Source organism: Globicephala melas, chromosome 11 (genome assembly GCF_963455315.2).
Source record: "Globicephala melas chromosome 11, mGloMel1.2, whole genome shotgun sequence".
NCBI lineage: Eukaryota > Metazoa > Chordata > Mammalia > Artiodactyla > Delphinidae > Globicephala > Globicephala melas.
In genome coordinates, this window is record NC_083324.2 from 65042005 (window position 1) to 65061023 (window position 19019).

The 19019-nt window shown below is 48.4% G+C and overlaps 1 protein-coding gene across 1 annotated transcript; it reads left to right on the plus strand.

Moving 5' to 3' along the window:
* The first annotated feature begins 500 nt into the window (after positions 1 to 500).
* Positions 501 to 13993, plus strand: ARMC12 (armadillo repeat containing 12). Its single transcript, XM_060307782.1, has 6 exons — positions 501 to 4595; positions 5216 to 5361; positions 5578 to 5712; positions 11508 to 11681; positions 11817 to 11888; positions 13329 to 13993. Exons 1-6 carry the CDS (start codon positions 4382 to 4384, stop codon positions 13656 to 13658), a joined length of 1071 nt encoding a protein of 356 aa, XP_060163765.1. The 5' UTR covers positions 501 to 4381; the 3' UTR covers positions 13659 to 13993.
* Positions 13994 to 19019: the final 5026 nt, after the last annotated feature.

A 19019-nucleotide genomic window follows, 5' to 3' on the forward strand; every position in this document is an offset into this window, starting at 1 on the left:
GTGTGTACTAGGGCAGCCCGTGTCCTTTTGCCTTGGTGAGGGCGGGTAAGAAACTTAGGGTTGGCTGTGTGTATATGGAATCTGACTTCTCTCGAGCCAATGTTCCAAATTTTTGAATATGACAAAAAAACAAGAAAAACAAAATCCAAGTTCTCACAAAGAGCTGCAGCCTTCATTTATGCTCCCTAAGAACATTCACTATCATCTGTTGTCACCATCATTTCACAAAAGCAAGTACATTTTAATTCTCCTCAAAAGAAAACAGACATCATCTGAATCAAAAGCGGATACTCCTGGGAGCTTCCCTGGTGGTGCAGTGGTTAAGAATTCACCTGCCATTGCAGGGGACACGGGTTCGAGCCCTGGGCCGGGAAGATCCCATATGCCGCGGAGCAACTAAGCCCGTGGGCATGACTACTGAGCCTGCGCTCTAGAGCCCGCGAGCCACAACTACTGAAGCCTGCGTGCCTAGAGCCTGTGCTCTGCAATAAGAAGCAATAAGAAGCCACCGCAATGGGAAGCCCGTGCACCACAATGAAGAGTAGCCCCCAGTCACCTCAACTAGAGAAGCCCGCAACCCCGCACAGCCAAAAATAAATAAGTTTAAAACAAAAACCAAAAGCAGTTACTCCCAAGAAAGGACAGTCCTTGACTTTCCACCAATGAATACACATTCCTCTTTTTTTAAAATCGTGCTGTGGACTAGCAGAAATGTCACACTGGGGATGCCTCTGCTTCTAATGCATCCAAAACATTTGAGGGCAGAACCCAAAGGAATGGGCTTAGGTATATATAGCAGGAGGGAGTTAGGTTAGAGCCAAGAAAGAACTCTCCTTCTTTGGAGATCTTTAAAGAGCAGGTGAGTACTGCATTTGCTTAGAATGTGAGGGTTGCAGGATCAGCTACATGGACTGGGGAGGCCAGTAGCTCTGGGTTCCACCTCAGAAAAGGACCGATCCTCAGATCTACCAGGGGAGCTGGAACCTAAAACAGTCCCTTCAGGCAGCCATTTCCTGCCTGGAGTTCATGGAGGTTGATAGGTGGTCCCATGGTAGTGGGGGGGGGGCCTCCAGGGGCCTCTGTCACCCTTCACTACAGGGAGTCCGTGTAGTCACCCACTGTTGGGCTGCACCCTGCAGGCCTGTAAGCCTTATAGTTGCCCAGCCTTAGACTGAAGAAAGAGCCCGGAACAGCAACAGAGACATTCATGGTGCCGAATTCATGCCGGCGAGGCGGTATAAGAACAGCCCACAGGGTTAATATAATGGTGCCTTTCTCCGGTGGGAGCCTGGATTAATTACCTTAGTAGTCTTAGGTGGAGCCGGGAATAAACCAGGTGAAATCTGTAAATCCCTTTCCAATCCTATTCCCCATGGGACAGCAAACGCAAACCACCAGAGACTTACCTGCCAGTCCCAGGACCATGTGAGAGTGTGTTCCTCTGGGGTAGATCCTGTAGCGAAGGTAGCGAAGGCAAAAGTGAGTTACTGTCCTGAGAGATAGTTGGCAGCGGTCTTTCGGTGGTCAACAGTTGAATTTGGATTGTATTGACTAGTTGCCTCGGGGTTAACATGGCCCTGGGATGAGTGCTCCTCGGGTGTTCAGCTGCAGTTCATAGAGCTTGAGTGAACCTCTGGTCCACCTGTTGAGAGAGCGGGTTTTCGTCTCGATTGTTAAGTAATCCTTTCATCCTTTCCATTAGCCCTGCAGGAGTGGGGTCGTAAGGCAGGTGGAAATGCCAGTGCGTGTCATTTTTAGCCGCCCATTCCTGAACTTCATGACTGGTAAAGTGGATTCCTTTGTCACTGTTGATGTCCGTGGGGTCCTGTATATCACACACAGCTGTACTAGACCCCAGATAGTGGTTTTTTGCATCGCTAGATGACTCGGGTAGGCCTTTTGTAACGTCTTCCACCTGTTGTCAGCTGCATATCGCTGTTGTTCCATCATGCTGTATATCATTGCTCTGCCCGCTTCCATAGCAGGGGTCAGAAGCCCAAGGGTACTCTTATTTTGTTGTAGCACAGGCCCCAACCAAACTTTTCCAGGTAATTGGCCATGTCCAATTCACAAGACTGTCCCTGAATTAATATCCTCTAAAGCCTGTGTCTAATTGTTTAGGGGTAAGAGGCTGGGGGTACGCTTGTCTTTGCGTTTGGTCTGTATTCACCAGCCATCCCCGTGCAGTCAGATGAGCCACCAGCATAGGGCTGCTACTTTTAAACTGGAAAGAGGCTCTGAAGTTAACAGAGTAGAAGAGAATCAATATAATGGAAGAGAAAGACACCTCTCATGGTAGTCAGCTGCCACAGGGCCCCACAGGCTAGTGGACGGCCACCTCAGGATGACCCCTGCAACCTTCCATTCCCTGTCCTTACTTCGCGACATCTCGGTAGCTTCTTCGGCCTCCTGGCTGGCTCCCCAGTCGTTGGGCTGCACTGTGCAGTCCTGAAAGCCTTGTAGTTGCCCAGCCTCAAGACTGAAGAGTCTGGAGACAGCAACGAAGACATCAGTGGTTTATTGGACAGGGGTGTCTTAAGCAAAAGGTTAAGACCCACCAATCATGGCAACACCCCACCGATTATGGCAGGCCGGCCATGGCAGCAATCTTTGCTACTCGGGAGAGGCGACCACTATTTATAGGGAGAATTGACGTCAGGTTGACTTATCAGTTACCAGGGAAACCAGCTGGGGCACATCCGTCACAGCCCCTCAGATTAATGACTATCACGAGGGCAGATGTTTCCCTTTAATAAATTAGCAGGTAGAGCAGGGATTAGATCAGTCACTAGCTGGGGCGGGGGGCAAACATGTTCACGTGAGTAGGGCACAGGTGGAACGGACTGGTCGAGCAGAGGATGTACAAAGAGCAAGAGAACAGCCATCTTGAATGGCCTGACCATACATCCACCTTGGGACTGTGTAGAGTGCCAGGAATGACCCTTGAGGAGGGCCGGGGATGGGAGGGAAGAAAGGAAGAGAATGGCCCCCTGGGAGTGTTGCCTGCAGCCTAGGGTGACACGGACGAAGGCTCTGAGCGGACAGACCTGGCTGGCTGCAGCATCCTTGGGGATGCCGTTTCCCTATTTCCCCACCTCCTGCAAACCCAGGTGCAGTCCAGGGCCCAGAGCCATCCAACAGGAGCTCAAGACCAGGCAGCTGAAGCCCTGTTCTGGTACATCTCCGCTCAGTGCTGGCTCTAGGTCTGAGCCTGGCTTGGGTTCCTCCCTGTTCTGTACCGGAAGGTGAGACCAGAGGGTGTGGGGACACTGGGGGTGGGGGAAGGAGAAGAAGGGAAGGGTCTGGTCTCACCTGCCCCATCCTGGTGGTGGAGGTGGTGGAGACTGAGGCCTCCAAAGTTGGGTTCTCATCCTCCAAGGTGGTGGCATTTTCTGACTCCAGAGGAGGCCTCAAAGCCCATCCCACCCTGTGTGTATGTTGTGGGGCATAGGGTGTGATACTCCCAGATTTAGGCCTCCATGGTTTAATGGCACAGACCTACCCCAGGTTTAACCCTGGAGATTTAGAATGCTAAACCTGGATCCCCTCAGGTTAAAAATACAGAAACTGAGGCCAAGGCAAGGGCAGTCCCCTTCTCCTCCAGAGTCACACTGGTTAAATGGGCCTGGAGCCCCCGTCTCCAGATTCTCTGACGTGTTCTCTCCTCAAGTCCTCAAAGAATGACAGAAGCCATAACTTGAGCATCTACTAAGTGCAGGACTCTGCTGGATGTTGGAGACGCAGAGACAACTGCCCTCAGGAGCTTTTGGTCCACAGGTAAATATACACAGAGAGGAACAAGCAGATGCTGGAAAATGATGGATTGGCCTCGAGACTCTGCAGAACTTTGTAAAGTACTTGCCTCCTCTTCGTCCTGTGATGGAAGTGGGGGGCCCTGCCTGCAGAAATGCCCCAAGGCTCAGAAGTGGATCTGTGGTGAAGAGATCAAAGATGGGGGGACCAGGGAAGTGAGGGAACAGGGCTGCCAGTGGGCACACCCCAACGCCCCCCAAAAAACTTCTAAAGGCCCCCGTCCATAAATTGGGCCTCTGCTGCCATCTAATGGAAGAAAGGTAGCCTCTGGAGCTGCCTGCTGGGGCCTCACCGACCTGGCTCCCCTAAAAAAGAGGGTGTGAAGGACCTTCCTGCCCACAGACCTTGTATTCCTCTGGAGTCTTAAGCTTTGTTTCCTGCAGCCTCTGAAGCTCCCTGGCTGCCCCGTTTCCGACCACCACCCTCCATCCCACTGTTTCCCCAGTTTCCTTTGTTGCCCAGGTTCTGATTCTGGTGCCCTGGTTCCTGGCCCTGCTAGAGTTCTGGTTCCAGAAGGCCTTTGCTAGGTGCCTCGGGCATGTGCTGCATCCCCCAGTGCCGGGGGTAAATGGACATCTGGAAAGGTGTAGTGAGCCTGGCCACAGCCGCTGGGGCCATCTGCCTGCTCTACAAGGCCATCAGGGCGGGCGTAAAATGTCAACCACCGCGCTGCTCTGGCTCACCCATCTGCGTCGCCCGTGAGTGTCCCCACCCTGGGGAGAGGGCTCGGCCCCAGGGGGTACCTACTCCCCAGGTCTCCCGTGTGGGAGGGCCCCAAGGGGGCTCCTCCACGTTCCTTTCTCCTTCCCCTTTCTCACCTCCGTCTCCCTCAGAGCCACCCTAGAGATGCTAGCACAGGCTCCCCAGGTAGTGGGTGGCACTCAAGTGCCTCCTCGGGAGTCATCTGGCAGGTTTCTAAATTCTACATTCACTCTGGCATCCAGGAGCCACTGCTTGGAAACTTTGCATCAGCAGTTCTCCCCAAGGGAAGATTGGGGGACCGACATTCTCAGAGCCTCCACTAGTCCCTATGACAACTTTGTGCAAAGTAGAGAAAGGAACCCCTTCTGCAAGACTTTGTATTGCCATCTGCTGGAATATCATTGCCATATACCAATTATGATGAAATACTACATATTACTGCCATATGCCAGAAAGTTGTTATAGTAAACATACAAAATTTTTTTGTTTACGATATGAACAATACAGCCTTAGATGTGGTGCCCTTGTGCAATACACACCCTGTTCAACTGTACATGGTGGTCCTGCATATAGCAAGAAGTCTTTTCTTCAGAAAAGGCAAGGCAGCCTTGTCCCCAGGTCTCTCTCCCATGGCTTCCCAAACCCCGTCTTTCCTCCCTTCTGAGTCCACAGCCTGAACTGGGCTGGGGTGGCTGTCTAGGCCTGGCAGTTGAGCGAGAGCAGCACGGGCGGGACTCAGGTGAGCTCCGGAGGCTCCTCAACTCTTTGGAGTGCAAACAGGATGAGTACGCCAAGAGCATGATCCTGCACAGTATCACGCGCTGTGTGTACTTGCTGGAGTCCGAGGTGAGGGAAGGGAAGCAGGAGGTCCTTCCCAGCCAGCCTGGCCCCCGGGGGCTACATCTGTCCCCCTTCCCCCTTGAGTAGCCAGACTGTGTCCTGGGACCTCTCTCTGGCTGATGGCGGGAGGGGTTGTGTTGAGGGGTTTTGGTGACATGGGGGGGTAGGGGGACCAGGACACCCGCTTCTCCCGCCTCTTCTGCCTCTCCTGGCACACTCTAGGCCTCTGCATGTACTAATGATGACATCACGTTGGTGGGCTCCATGCTGGATGACAAGGACAACAGTGTCAAAATCCAAGCTCTGAACACACTTAAAGCTTTCTCTGGCATCAGAAAATTCAGGCTGAAAATCCAGGTGAGCCCAGCGACAAGTATGGGGCAGAGCACATAGATGTCCATAAGCCATGGGCCGTTTAGTGGGCATAGGATGAATGGTCATGTTCCAGAAGTTTGTTTGGGTCTGAATTTGTAACCCAGAAATATGTTTTTCCTTGGAAGTAGGTGGGAAAATGGTGATCAGGTTCCCAGTAGGGTCATAAATGTCTGGATCTCGGGATAAAACTGTGCTAGGTCCCTAGGAGTATCTCTGAACCCCAAACAGCAGAAATTCCCCAAGTTCTTTCTGACAACAGCCAACTCTCTTGACGGCAACTGGGTGTCCTACAATTCAATTCTGACACTATCTGCCTGGAGTTAGTACGGACCCCACAGCTTAGGGCTGAGTCCTGTGAGACTGCCCCCCACTTCTGATTGACCAGCTGTAGATTTGGAGGTTCCCATGCCCCCTCTCCTCAGGCTTGATAATTCACTAGAGCGAGTCACAGAACTCGGGAAAATGCTTTACTTACACTTACCAGTTTATTATAAAAGATATAACTGAGGAGCAGCCAAATGGAAGAGGTGCATAGGGCAGAGTATGGGGGAAGGGCTTCCATGACTTCTCCAGGTGTGTCACCCTCCTAGCACCTCGATGTGTTCACCAACCCGGAAGTTGTCCAAACCCTGTCCTGTAGGGGTATTTATGGAGGTTTCATTATGTAGGCGTAATTGATTAATCATTGGCCATTGGTGATTGAACTCAATCTCTGGTTCCACTCTTCTCCGCAGAGGTCAGGTATGGGGCTGAAAGTTGCCTTGAGTTGCCTCATTTGCATAAACTCAGGGATCATGGAAAGGGGCTCATTATGAATAACAAAAACCACTCCTATCAGGAAATTGCAAGGATTTTAGGAACCCTGTGCGTGGAATCAGGGACAAAGACCAGATATATTATCATACCACACCACCACGCTGTGTTGGTCTGAGGCTGGTGGCTGGGCCACTGATGTCTTCACTACCACCACGCAGAGAAAATATAAGCCACCAAATGTCAGTTCCCCCAGCTTCCTGCTACTAGGCCTCCAGGCTTACCTGTTACTCATCCATTCCTGCTTTCCTGCTGGTGCCATGAAAAAATGGCTTTCTTCCTGTCTGTGTTCAATGTTAGTCTCAGTCCTGGATCCCATCCGCTTCCCTGAGGGCCTCTCTCCTTGATTAAACTCTGTCTGATATGGCCTCCCCCCCGCTCCTTCCCAGTAGTGTTCAACAAGCTCTATTCTTTCCCATCTTAAAAGGCAAAACCAAAAAAACATCTTCCTTGACCTCCAAGTCTCTCTCTAGCAAATGATCTCTCTCCCAAAATATTTTACTTAAAAATAAGTGGTGCGCACTGGTGGCGCAGTGGTTGAGAGTCCACCTGCTGATGCAGGGGACACGGGTTCGTGCCCCGGTCCGGGAAGATCCCACATGCCGCGGAGCGGTTAGGTCCGTGAGCCATGGCCGCTGAGCCTGTGCGTCCGGAGCCTGTGCTCCGCAACGGGAGAGGCCACAACAGTGACAGGCCCACGTACCGCAAAAAAAAAAAAAAAAAAAAAAAAAAATTAAAATATTCAGAACTTGCAAACATTTTATGCATGTATGGTAGAAAGAATAAGAATAAAACAAAACACACGTAACCAGAACCCAGGCTAAGAAATAGAACATGACCAGTTGGTTAGATGCCCCAGATGCCCCTCCTTAATCCCCGCCTCCTCCCCCACCAGAGGCAATCATTCCTATGTATTTTGTTCATCAATTTCTTGATTTTCTTTGTAGTTTTACCATATACACATGTGTCATCATTTTCTAGCAGGGCACGGCAGACAAAAATAGGTAACATAGTTAGAATGTTTTTAAGCTTCATGGATCTGGAAGTATGCAGTTTTGTATTCTGCGGTTTGCCTTTTCCCTCCAACATGGAAAGATTCGTCCTTATTGATGTGAACTGGTCTGTTTCCTTCTTTTGCACTGCTCTGTAGTGTTCTAGTTCATGAATACCCTGCAGTCTTATTCATCCAGCTGCCCATGAGTAGACATTTGAGTTGTTTGCACATTGTGCCATGAGCATTCTTTACACATCTCCCTCGTGGACATGTATGCAGGAGTGGGATGGTCGGGTGAAAGGTATGCCCAGCTTTTCAAGAAGGGCCGTATCACTTTACACCCTCCACCAGCCCCGCATGAGTGTTTCTGGTACATCATTTCTTCCCTGACACTTGGTATTTTCGCACTTTAAATTTTTTGCATCAAACTTTTTTGGGGAAAAGAAGGTCTCTAGGTCTCCACTTGCTGGCTGCCTCTACTTTATCCCTCGACCCTCTCAGTTGCCCTAAGGCTGTGATTCTCAAGCATATCAGAATTGCCTGGAAAGCTGGTTAACAAATGAAGATTTCAGGGCATTACATCCAGAGGGTCCAGTTCAACAGGGAAGCTGTGTTTTTCACAAGCCCCCAGAAGATTCTGATGCACGTGGCCTGGGCACCACTGTTCCTTCTTTCCCAGGGTCTGTATCCTGAGGACCTGACCCCTGTTCTTGTCTCTCTGGGTGAATGCAGCCACTCCCTACTGAGGGGTGGGGGCAGGGAGGAGCAGGGTACTAATGGGAATGCTGTGCTCCCCACTCTAGGCTTCTGGCATCCTTCTTACGTGGCTCACAAAGGTACAGCTTGTAAGAGTATCTGCCTTTGGTAATAAGGCCCAAGCATCTTGCAGCTCAGAAGCCAAAATTCCTTTTTTCTTTCAACAAATGTATACTGAGCACGTACTTTGTGTCCAAGCACTATGCTAGGCACTGGAGACACAGCAGTGAACAGAGTGGGAAAGATCTCTGCCCAGTGGAACTTATATTGCCTGCAAGGCAGGCAATACACAAATAAGTGTAATATATGGTGTTTCACGGGGCAAGTGCTATGGAGAAAAATCAAGAAGGGTGGTAAGGAAGGCTGGCATGGGGGTGGTGTTGCAAGGGGGTGCTGTTGCAATTTCAAAGGAGAGAATCTTTGGGACCTAGGGCTTGATAAAGAGGTCATAGAAATGACACCAAAAGCACAATCTATAAAAGAAAAAAATTGATAAATTGGACTTTATCAAAATTAAAAAAAAACATTTGCCTTGTGAAAGACCCTGTTAAGAAGATGAAAAGACAAACTGCAGATTGGAAGAAAATATTTGCAAACCACATTATCTGACAAAGGACTCATATCTAGATTATATAAAGAACTCACCAAACTCAACGTCAAAAACAATAATAATCCGGGCTTCCCTGGTGGCGCAGTGGCTGAGAGTCCGCCTGCCGATGCAGGGGACGCGGGTTCGTGCCCCAGTCTGGGAAGATCCCACGTGCTGCGGAGTGGCTGGCCCGTGAGCCATGGCCGCTGAGCCTGAACATCCGGAGCCTGTTGCTCCGCAACGGGAGAGGCCACAGCAGTGAGAGGCCCGCGTACCGCAAAAAAACAAAACAAAACAAAACAATAATAATCCATTTAGAAAATGGGCACAAGACATGGAGATATTTCCCTGAAGAGGATATACGAATTGCAAATAAGCACATACAAAATGTTTAACATTTAACTAGCCATTAGGGAAATGCGAATTAATACCACAATGAGATATTACTATATACCTATTAGATGATTTAAACTCCAAATTAGTGACGATACCAAATGCTGGTGAAGATGTAGAGAAACTGGATCTCGCGTATGTTGCTGGTGGGAATGTAAAATGATAGAGCAGCCACTCTGCAAAATAGTTCAGCGGCTTCTTTAACGAACTCTTTCCCCATACAAACCAGCAATTGCACTCTTGGGCATTTATCCTGGAGAAATAAAAACCTACATCTGCCAAAAAACCTGTTCACAGTTGTTTGTAGCAGCTTTGTAATGGTCAAAAACTGGAAACCAAAATGTCTCTCAGGAGATAAATGATTAAACAAACTGTGGTAGTCCATATCATGGAACATTACTCAGTAATAAAAAGGAATGAACTACTGATACACACGACCACTTGGATGGATCTCAAGGGCATTATACTGAGTGAAAAAATCAATTTCAGAAGGTTACAAAATGTGATTCCATTTTATATAACATTCTCAAAAATGACAAAATTAGGGCTTCCCTGGTGGCGCAGTGGTTGAGAGTCCGCCTGCCGATGCAGGGGACACGGGTTCGTGCCCTGGTCTGGGAAGATCCCACATGCCATGGAGCGGCTGGGCCCGTGAGCCATGGCCGCTGAGCCTGCACGTCTGGAGCCTGTGCTCCGCAATGGGAGAGGCCGCAACAGAGAGAGGCCTGCGTACCGCAAAAAAAAAAAAAAAAAAGGACAAAATTAGAGAGATGGAAAACAGATTAGTGGTTGCCGCTGGTTAGGGCTGGTTTTGATGGGCGGTGCTAAGTGTGACTAATAAGGGACCCACAAGGGAGATCTATGGTGATTCTGATGGAATAATCTATTAATTGCAGTGGTGGTTACATGAAGCTACATATGTGATAAAATGACATGGAACTATACACACACATTGTGCTAATTCCATTTTCCTGGTTTTGAAAATATACTGTAATTAAGATGTAGCTATTGAGGGAAAACTGGGTGGAGGGCACATGGGACCTCTCTGTACTGTTCTTGCAACTTCCCATGAATTTATAATTATTTGAAAATAAAAAGTTTAAAAACAAAAAGTGTGTGCATATTGACAGTGCTATGGGGGAAAATAAAGGTGGGGATAAGGGAAGCAGGGATGGGAGTGGTGCTGCCGTCTTAAAGGAGCGGGTGGTTAGGGAAGACCTCCCTGAGAATGTGACATTAAAGCAAAGTCTTGAAGGAAGTAAGAGTGAGCTGTGAATAGCTGAGGAGGGAGAGCATTCTAAGCAGAGGGAACACCATGTGCAAAGACCTAAGATAGGTGTGTACCTGGCATGTTCAGGGAATAGCTAAGGCCATTGTGATGGAAACCATGGGAGCAAAGGAGAGAATAGGAGATGAGGCCAAAGAAATAATGGGGGGAGAGGGACAGATCATGTCAGACCTTGTAAGCCACTGTAAGGACTTTAGCTCCTACCCTGAATGAACTAGGGACTCGAGCAATCCAGCCTGTCTGCTGTTCTGAGAATAGATGCAGGGGACAAGGATGGAAGCAGGGAGAAGGAGCCTATCGCAGAAACCCGGGGGAGAGGTGATGGTGGCTTGGAACAGGGTGGTAGAGGGGGATGGTGAGAAGTGTCTTGATTGTTGGTAGATTTTGAAGGTAGAGCCAACAGGATTTTCTGAAAGATTGGAAAAGGGTGTGAGGGAAAGAAGAGTCAAGGAAGAACATAGATTTTTGGTCTGAGTAATTGGAAGGCAGGTGTAACGAACAGCTGAGATAGGAAGGGTAGTGGAAGGAGCAGGTTTGGGAGTGGGAATGTGTTGACTCAGAGGTTTAGTGAGATTCTCGGAAGTGGAACTGGCACTTGCATATATGAGTCTGGAGTTTAGGGAGGGGTCTGGGCTGGAGATAGCAACTTGAAAGTCATCAGCACTGAGTCTGTATCACTAAGGGAGCGATGAAGACAGAGGAGGCGGTTGGGCAGAAGAACTGGGAAAGAAACATGTGACGGAGAAGCCAAGTGAAGAAAGAGTTTCAAGGGGGTGAGAGGGGTCAACTAGGTCAAATAACGTTGAGAGTTAAAGTGGGGAACTGTGTGTGGGGTTGGCTCAGTTTTTGTGGGCGGGGGCAGTGAAGAGTGAAGGCAGAGGCAGGGCTAATGTTGAGGATTATCATATAAAAGTAGAAAACCTTCTCCTCTCCCCCCTCCCTAGGAACACTCCATCAAGGTGCTGGAACTGATCTCCACCATCTGGGACTCGCAGCTGCACATTGCGGGCCTCAGACTCCTCAACAACCTCCCACTGCCTGACTTTGCACATCCACAGCTGCGAAGGGTGATGCCTGCCTTGATGGAGATCCTGCAGTCAGACTACATCCTGGCACAGGTGCCTGAGGACCAGAGCCCAGGCCCTGCCCTCCTGACCAGCCCTGGCACAGCACCTAGAGGGAGGAGCCGAGATTTGTGTCTTCCCTGCTCAGGCCCACCTGTCTTCTCATTCTTTACCCTTTCCTTTATTCAGGTGCAAGCCGCGCGATTGCTGAGCAACCTGGCGCAGAAGAACGACCTTCTCTATGATATTCTCAACTGCCAGGTGAGAAAAGAACTGAAAGACAGGCTAATGGATGTGAACTCAGATATTGTGAAAGGAAGAATCGTGGATTCTTCAGACAGACTTAGCCCTCACAAAATCATCTTGTTCCTCTTTCTGCCTCTGCACTAGACACATTGCAAAGCACCCCCTCTTTTGTCCTCCCAATACAATCAGATTTTCCTTTGCGGGACTTTCTACACTCTGAGAGTCAGGAACACAGGTGACAGAAGTTAATGTAGGTATTTTAACATTAGGGGAAAATGACTTATAACAAAAATAATTATTAGGAATAGACAGGGTCACTACATAATAATTGTTCAGAAGGATAAAGCAACTCTAAACTTATATGAACTTAGTAACAATCTCAAAATATGTATATGGCAAAACTTGATAGAATTATAAGGAAATCGTTTTTTCTTTTTTCAGTTTTATTGAGGTATAATTGACAGATAAATTTGTAAGATATCTAAAGCATATGTAGTAAATCAACTATACCCCAATAAAAACTAAATATATATATATATATATATATATAAAAATTATACTAAAAAGAAAGTGTATGTTGTGGTGACTTGGTATACGTTGTGAAAAGATTCCCACCATCTAGTTAATTAACACATCCGTCACCTCACATTTTGTTTGTTTTTGGTGAGAACATTTAAATTCTACTCTCGTAGCAAATTTCAATTATATAATAGTGTTATCAATAGTACTCACCATGTTTGCATTAGACCCTTGGATCTTATTCATCTTTTAGCTGAAAGCATGTACCCTTTTACCAACCTCTCCCTATTTCCCCCACACCCCACCCCAACCCCTGGCAACCACTTTTCTACTGTTTCTGTGAGTTTGACTTAAAAAAACTTCCACATTTAGGTGATACCATGCAGTATTTGTATTTCTCTTTCTGGCTTATCTCACTTAGCATAATGTCCTCTGGGTCCATCCATATTGTCACAAATGGCAGGATTTCATTCCTACAGCTGAATAATTGGAAAGAAAAATGGACATACCTATCACCACAGTGGAAGATTTGGAAGATTTTAACTATTCTTTCAGAAATTAATACATAAATACCTAAACCTAGTAAGGTTCTACTTGCTGCAAATAACACAAATAAGCTTGAGCCATTAGACATATCCAGAACACTCTACAATTAGTAAATGCACATTCCGCCCAAGTACACAAAATATTTACAAAAATTAACCACATGCTAAGCTTTAAAAGTTTATCTCAACAAATTTCCCTGAATCAATATTATCATATCACTCATGTTTTATGACCACAATGAAATTATGTTAAAGAATGATAATGAAAACTAAAAAATTCCTATACAGTTGGATCTGAAACTTAGGTATATTGGGGAGTTGAGGCAATAGGAGGATGGAGGAACTTTAGAATTTACCTTGGACTTCATTCCTCTCTCCATCCCACTCACAGGTACACTCCAACTTCCTGAACCTGTTCCAGTCCACACAGCCCGGGAGTCTGCTGCTTGAAGTACTGGTGTTTGCAGAGCGGCTGAGTGAGGGCCGGAGTTCACCCCACTACCATGCTGTGAAGTGGCATTACAATGAACAGTCTGTGCACGAAGCTGTCTTTGGGGATGACTCACGACTGGCAGACCGGCTGCTTGCCCTGGTCATCCACCCCGAGGAGGATGTTCAGATCCAGGCCTGCAAAGTCATAGTCAGCCTGCAGTGCCCCCAGGATGTGGAAGTCTGGCCCTCCTGCCTGTCCAGTCATTCCTGCTTTAATAATGCGGAATAAAATTATGGAGAGCCAATAAATGAGTATGGGAGAGAAGCTTGAGGGGCAGTGTCTGTCCAGGGCCTTCCAGGGTGGGTGTAGATTTCAGCCAGCATAACTTCCTGTCAAAGTGTGGGCCTGTCTCCCCAAACGCGTTCCCTGTTTAGAGGACAGACTCCCTTCTCTTGCTGCTTTTATTTATTTTGTTGAGTGATAATTTTTATTGGAGCATAGCTGATTTATAATTTTGTGTTAGTTTCTGCTGTACAGCAAAGTGAATCAGTTATACATATACCTACTCTTTTTTAGATTCTATTTCCATAGAGGTCATTACAGAATACTATGGTATACAGTGCTATACAGTAGGTTCTTTTAATTATCTATTTTATATATACTAGTGTGTATATATATGTCAATCCCAATCCCAATCCAATTTTTCCCTCCCCCTCTCTTGCTGCTTTTAAATTTGAATGGGGAGCCAGTGTTTTCAGGGAGTTTCAGGGAGAAGGCAGGTTTGGGGACTAAGGCCAAAGATAATCAACAGGGGACAGTATATAGCACTGGATTACTCAAGATGGGCTGGGCTATGCCACAGTAACAATAACCTCCAAACCTTAGTAGATGACCAGGGTTATTTCTTTTTCACACTACATGCTCCTGGCAGGTCAGTTGGGGGTAGAGGGGCAGGAAAAGTGACTTGCCCAAGGTCACATGACTGGTCTGGGGCAGAAGTAGGATGAGAACCTCCTAATTTTTACTGGGCTTTTTACTTTCATAGTCCTTGGCTCAAGCCCTTTGGGAGTGGACCATAGATTCTAAGCCAGAATCTGTGGCAGTTGAGAAAGACCTCAGTGCTTCCAGATTTTAGGGGCCAGTTTAGGACTGAACTACGAGGAAATCTGTCCCTACTGTATCCCTGACCCAGGACCCCATCACTTGAGTGGGTGGGTGGTGGGTGGAGGGGTGTTGTTAGAATGTGCTGATCAGAGAGCCAGTTCTTACTAAGGGATCCTTATCACTATTTCCCAGAGTTTGATTTGTCACCTCTGAGTGGACAGTCACTACTAGATCTGAATCATCAGCTCTCAGCTTTCTCCTGAGCTCAGGACTGGGGTTACTCCTTCCTGCTACTTGGATACAATGCAGTCAACCCAATGGAACTTGTCAAAAGCCAACATCATCCTACCCACCCCTCCACAAGCTATCCATGTTCCCATGTCACCAGCAAGGTATGGGGAGTCACCTTAACTTCTCCTCCCCACATCCACCCAGTCCTCCGATTCCCACGGCTACACTATCCCCCATGGCAGGACTTTTGGGAAGTCATTCTCCTACTTATGATCTCCATCCTCTCCAGCCCTACACGCTGCAAACTAATCTTAGAACCCCACACTGGGACTTCCCTGGCCGTCCACTGGTTAAGACTCCGCACTTTGGGACTTCCCTGTTGGCGCAGTGGTTAATAATCCACCTGCCAATGCAGGGGGCACAGGTGTGAGCCCTGGTCTGGTAAGATCCCACATGCCACGGAGCAACTAAGCCCATGCGCCACAACTACTGAGCCTGCACTCGTGGAGCCCACGAGCCACAACTACTGAGCCCACATACCACAACTACTGAAGCCCACGCACCTAGAGCCCGTGCTCCACGATAAGAGAAGCCACCTCAATGAGAAGCCCGTGCACTGCAAAGAAGAGTAGCCCCCCGCTCGCCACAGCTAGAGAAAGCCTGCGCACAGCAAAGACCCAACGCAGCCATAAATAAATAAATAAAAATTTATTAAAAAAAAAGACTCAGCACTTCCACTGCAGGGGTCGCGGGTTCGATCCCTGGTCAGGAAATTAAGATCCTGCATGCCTCACGGCGCGGCCAAAAAATTTTTTTAAAAAAAAGAACCCCACATTGCACCATCCTCAAAAATCTTCATAGTTTCCCCACTGTCAAAGTGAACTTTTCTCAGCCCCAAATCTAGGTCACATGATCTGACAAGTATAAGAGTAACTACATCAGGGCTTCCCTGGTGGCGCAGTGGTTGAGAGTCCGCCTGCCGATGCAGGGGACACGGGCTCGTGCCCCGGTCTGGGAAGATCCCACATGCCGCGGAGCGGCTGGGCCCATGAGCCATGGCCGCTGGGCCTGCGCATCCGGAGCCTGTGCTCTGCAACGGGAGAGGCCACAACAGTGAGAGGCCCGCGTACCGCAAAAAAAAAAAAAGAGTAACTACATCAAAAGCAAATAGGATTTTGTCCTGGAAGGTATGGTCACTGGAGCCCTTTTTTCACATAATAGCACCAAATGAATTCACTTTGCGTTTAAGACCCTTCACCATCTGTTCATCTTGCCGGCCACTAACCTAGCAGTTCAACACTCTTCTCCAACCAAACTAGAGCAAACAAGTCACGGCTCTCCTAATCCTACCATGTTTGGTCTTGCCCCCAAGGTTTTGATACAAACTTCTCCCTGCCTACAGGGCCCTTCTTTCTCTTTTCCCCTGGGCTGTGCCCCCGTGCCCTGCTGTGGTCTAGAGTTTTCTTCAACTATACCAGCTTTGGCACTTCCGGCAGCGCTTCTCATCTGAGCCTCTCATTTGGCATTTAGCAAATTAAAGCTTGGGTTTTATAAACTTTGTTCTTTTTGCAGCAGGTCCTATCTGACTGCTAATAAAAGCCTTGAAGGAAGAGCCTGCTCTGGACAGGCACGTGATAACAATTGGCTGATGATAACGAAAGGAGAGCCGGCAGTGGACAATGAGACGGGGAGGGGTATATTGGTTATTGGTGGCTGTGTAACAAATTCTGACAAAACTTAGTTTATCAGTCTGGGTCCAATCAAGAGAGAGAAACCACACAGTCATTTGAAGAGGGAGATTTAAAAATAATTTTTACTCCAATCCCCTGTTGTAAATAATAAAGAATTGGTTAGTAAGGAGTAAAGGGAACTCCAGCAGTTGAATAGCAGACATAGAAGCAGCCCTTCCTTACCCCCAGGACTGAGGCTGAAACAGAACTCCCAGGGAAGAGATATCCACCCCCTACCTCAAGGCTGAAATCCAGACTTTGTTGAGGAGAACACAGCCTGTGGCTCGCTGTATGGCAGAAAAGTCACTGCAGCGTCATACCAGTGGAACGTGCAGAAATCTGCCTTCTTAGATGCCAGGGAAGTTCTTCATGGGGAGGTGTCGAGCCAAAGGCACTCCACGACAAAACCACCTGAGCAGGGTACAGGAGCTTCCACGTACTGCAGGATCCTGGGGCTGGAGAAACCGTGAGTGCCGCAGGGGCATCCTTGCCGGAGAAGCCACATGCACAGCAGGTGCTGGCTGCTGGAGAAGCTGCAGGAGGTGGGGGCACTCTGCTGACACTGCTGCCCAAGGGGTAGCGCCAGGAGGATCTGCTGGCTGCTGGATGTTGCTGGCCACTCCAGGAGCTGGGCACTGGTGGAGCTGTTTGCACTGCAGGAGCCTGCCAATCAAGCACACCAGAACAGGGAAGCAGAGAACTTTTCCTCCTGCCATGTCTCTCCAGCTCCTTTCCTCTTAACAGTTTAAAACATCAATGAGCCCTTGTTCTCTCTCATAGGAATTCGGGAGCGTCTTGGCATGGTGGTTCTGATTCAGTCAAGTTGTGCTTGCAATCTAGCTATACTGGCCAGGATTGCAGTCATCTGGAGCCTCGACTGGGGCTGGAGGATCACTTCCAAGATGGCACACTCATGTGGCCGGCAAGTTGGTGCTGGCAGCTGGCAGGAAGCCTCAGGCTTTCTACATATAGGCATCTTCACAGGGATAGTTGAGCGTACTTGTGACACAGTAGCTGGCTTCTCCTAGAGTGGATCATCCCAGAGAGAGCAGGGCAAAAGCTGCTGTACCTTTTCTGACCTAACTTCAGAAGTCATACATTATCACTTGCCCCGCATTCTATCTGTTAGACGTGAGTCACTAGGTCCAGTCCACCTTCAAGACAAGGGGAATTAGGCTCTACCTTTCCAAGAGGAGAGTGTCAATTTGTGACCATTTAAAAACCACCACAGGTGGCATCAAGCAACAAGCACTACGGAATTCCCTGGCGGTCCAGTGGTTAGGACGTGACGCTTTCACTGCCATGGCCCGGGTTCAGTCCCTGGTCGGGGAACTAAGATCCCGCAGGCTGCACAGCGTGGCCGAAGAAAGCAAAACAAACAAAAAATCAACAAGGACTAATGTGTACTCAGCAGCTAGATGCATCTGTCTCCCGCCTGGGAGGGTCTCTGCTAAGGAGAAGAGAACGTTCATAACCAATAGTTGCCACCCTATCTATCCCACCCCTCGGTCTGCCCTCCAGCTGGTTAGCTTGTTTTCTTTCCTGCAGACTTCTTTTACCTTCAGGCAATTATATTTCCAAAGAAACATCTCTTTCCATCTTTTCAGTTGATTCTAAGAAGGCTTCATGGAAGAGATGGGCTTGAATTGGATCTTGAGAGAGGGAAGAGCTTTCCAGGGTGGGAAACTACTTTACAAAAAGGGAAATAAGAGTTTCCCTCTGATGGGATTACGAGAGGGGCTGGGGTGCCAGGGAGACTGCCAGTTACTCCTGTAACTGATTTCCTGAAGGAGACATGTGAGGGACAGAGGTGAGGGAACACCACTGGACGGTTCCAGCAGGACCTCAACACAGGGTCTCAAGCAGACGGGGCTGGAGTCCCCAGCTTCGTCTTAAGACTTAAAGCAGGGTCTCTCCTCTCTAAACGCACATGTTACCACTTCTCCTGTGTAATATGCCCCCCTTGAATGTGAGCTGGGCCTAGTGACTTGCTTCTTACCAATAGAATATGGCTGTTGGGCTACACCTCTCAGGCCTGAAAGCCTTGTAACTGCCCAGCCTCAAGACTGAAGAAAGAGCTCGGAGTCAGCAATAGAGAGATAGGGGATCTTACATGTCTGAAACAAAAGGTCCTGGAGTGACATCCTACCATATTCCGCAGACGGCAGGGAGGACATGACAGCAATCTTCGCTACTTGGGGGAGAAAGAGGCTACCATTTATAGGGGGAATTGACGTCAGGTTGGCTCATCAGTTACCCGGGAAACCAGCTGGAGTACGACCCTCACAGCCCCTCAGATTAATGACCATCACGAGGGCAGATGTTTCCTTTTAACAACTGGCAGGTAGAGCAGGTATTAGATCAGTCACTAGCTGGAGCAGGGGACAAACACGTTCACGTGAATAGGTGCAGGTGAATCAGGGACCTGTTGAGCAGCGGATATACAAAGAGCAAGAGAACAGCCATCTTGAGTGGCCTGACCATGCAATGGCCAAGCGAGGGAATGTTACCTTAAAGATTAGATTACAAAACACTGTGACTTCCATCTTGCTTCCATTCTCCCTTGTCCTTCACTGTCTTGTGC

Excerpts from the sequence above, each read along its gene's own strand:
- ARMC12 (XM_060307782.1), top strand. The coding sequence starts at position 4,382 with ATGGACATCTGGAAAGGTGTAGTGAGCCTGGCCACAGCCGCTGGGGCC. Across the intron at positions 5,713-11,507 it reads AATTCAGGCTGAAAATCCAG|GAACACTCCATCAAGGTGCT; the intron begins GTGAGCCCAGCG and ends CCCCCTCCCTAG. Across the intron at positions 11,682-11,816 it reads CAGACTACATCCTGGCACAG|GTGCAAGCCGCGCGATTGCT; the intron begins GTGCCTGAGGAC and ends TCCTTTATTCAG.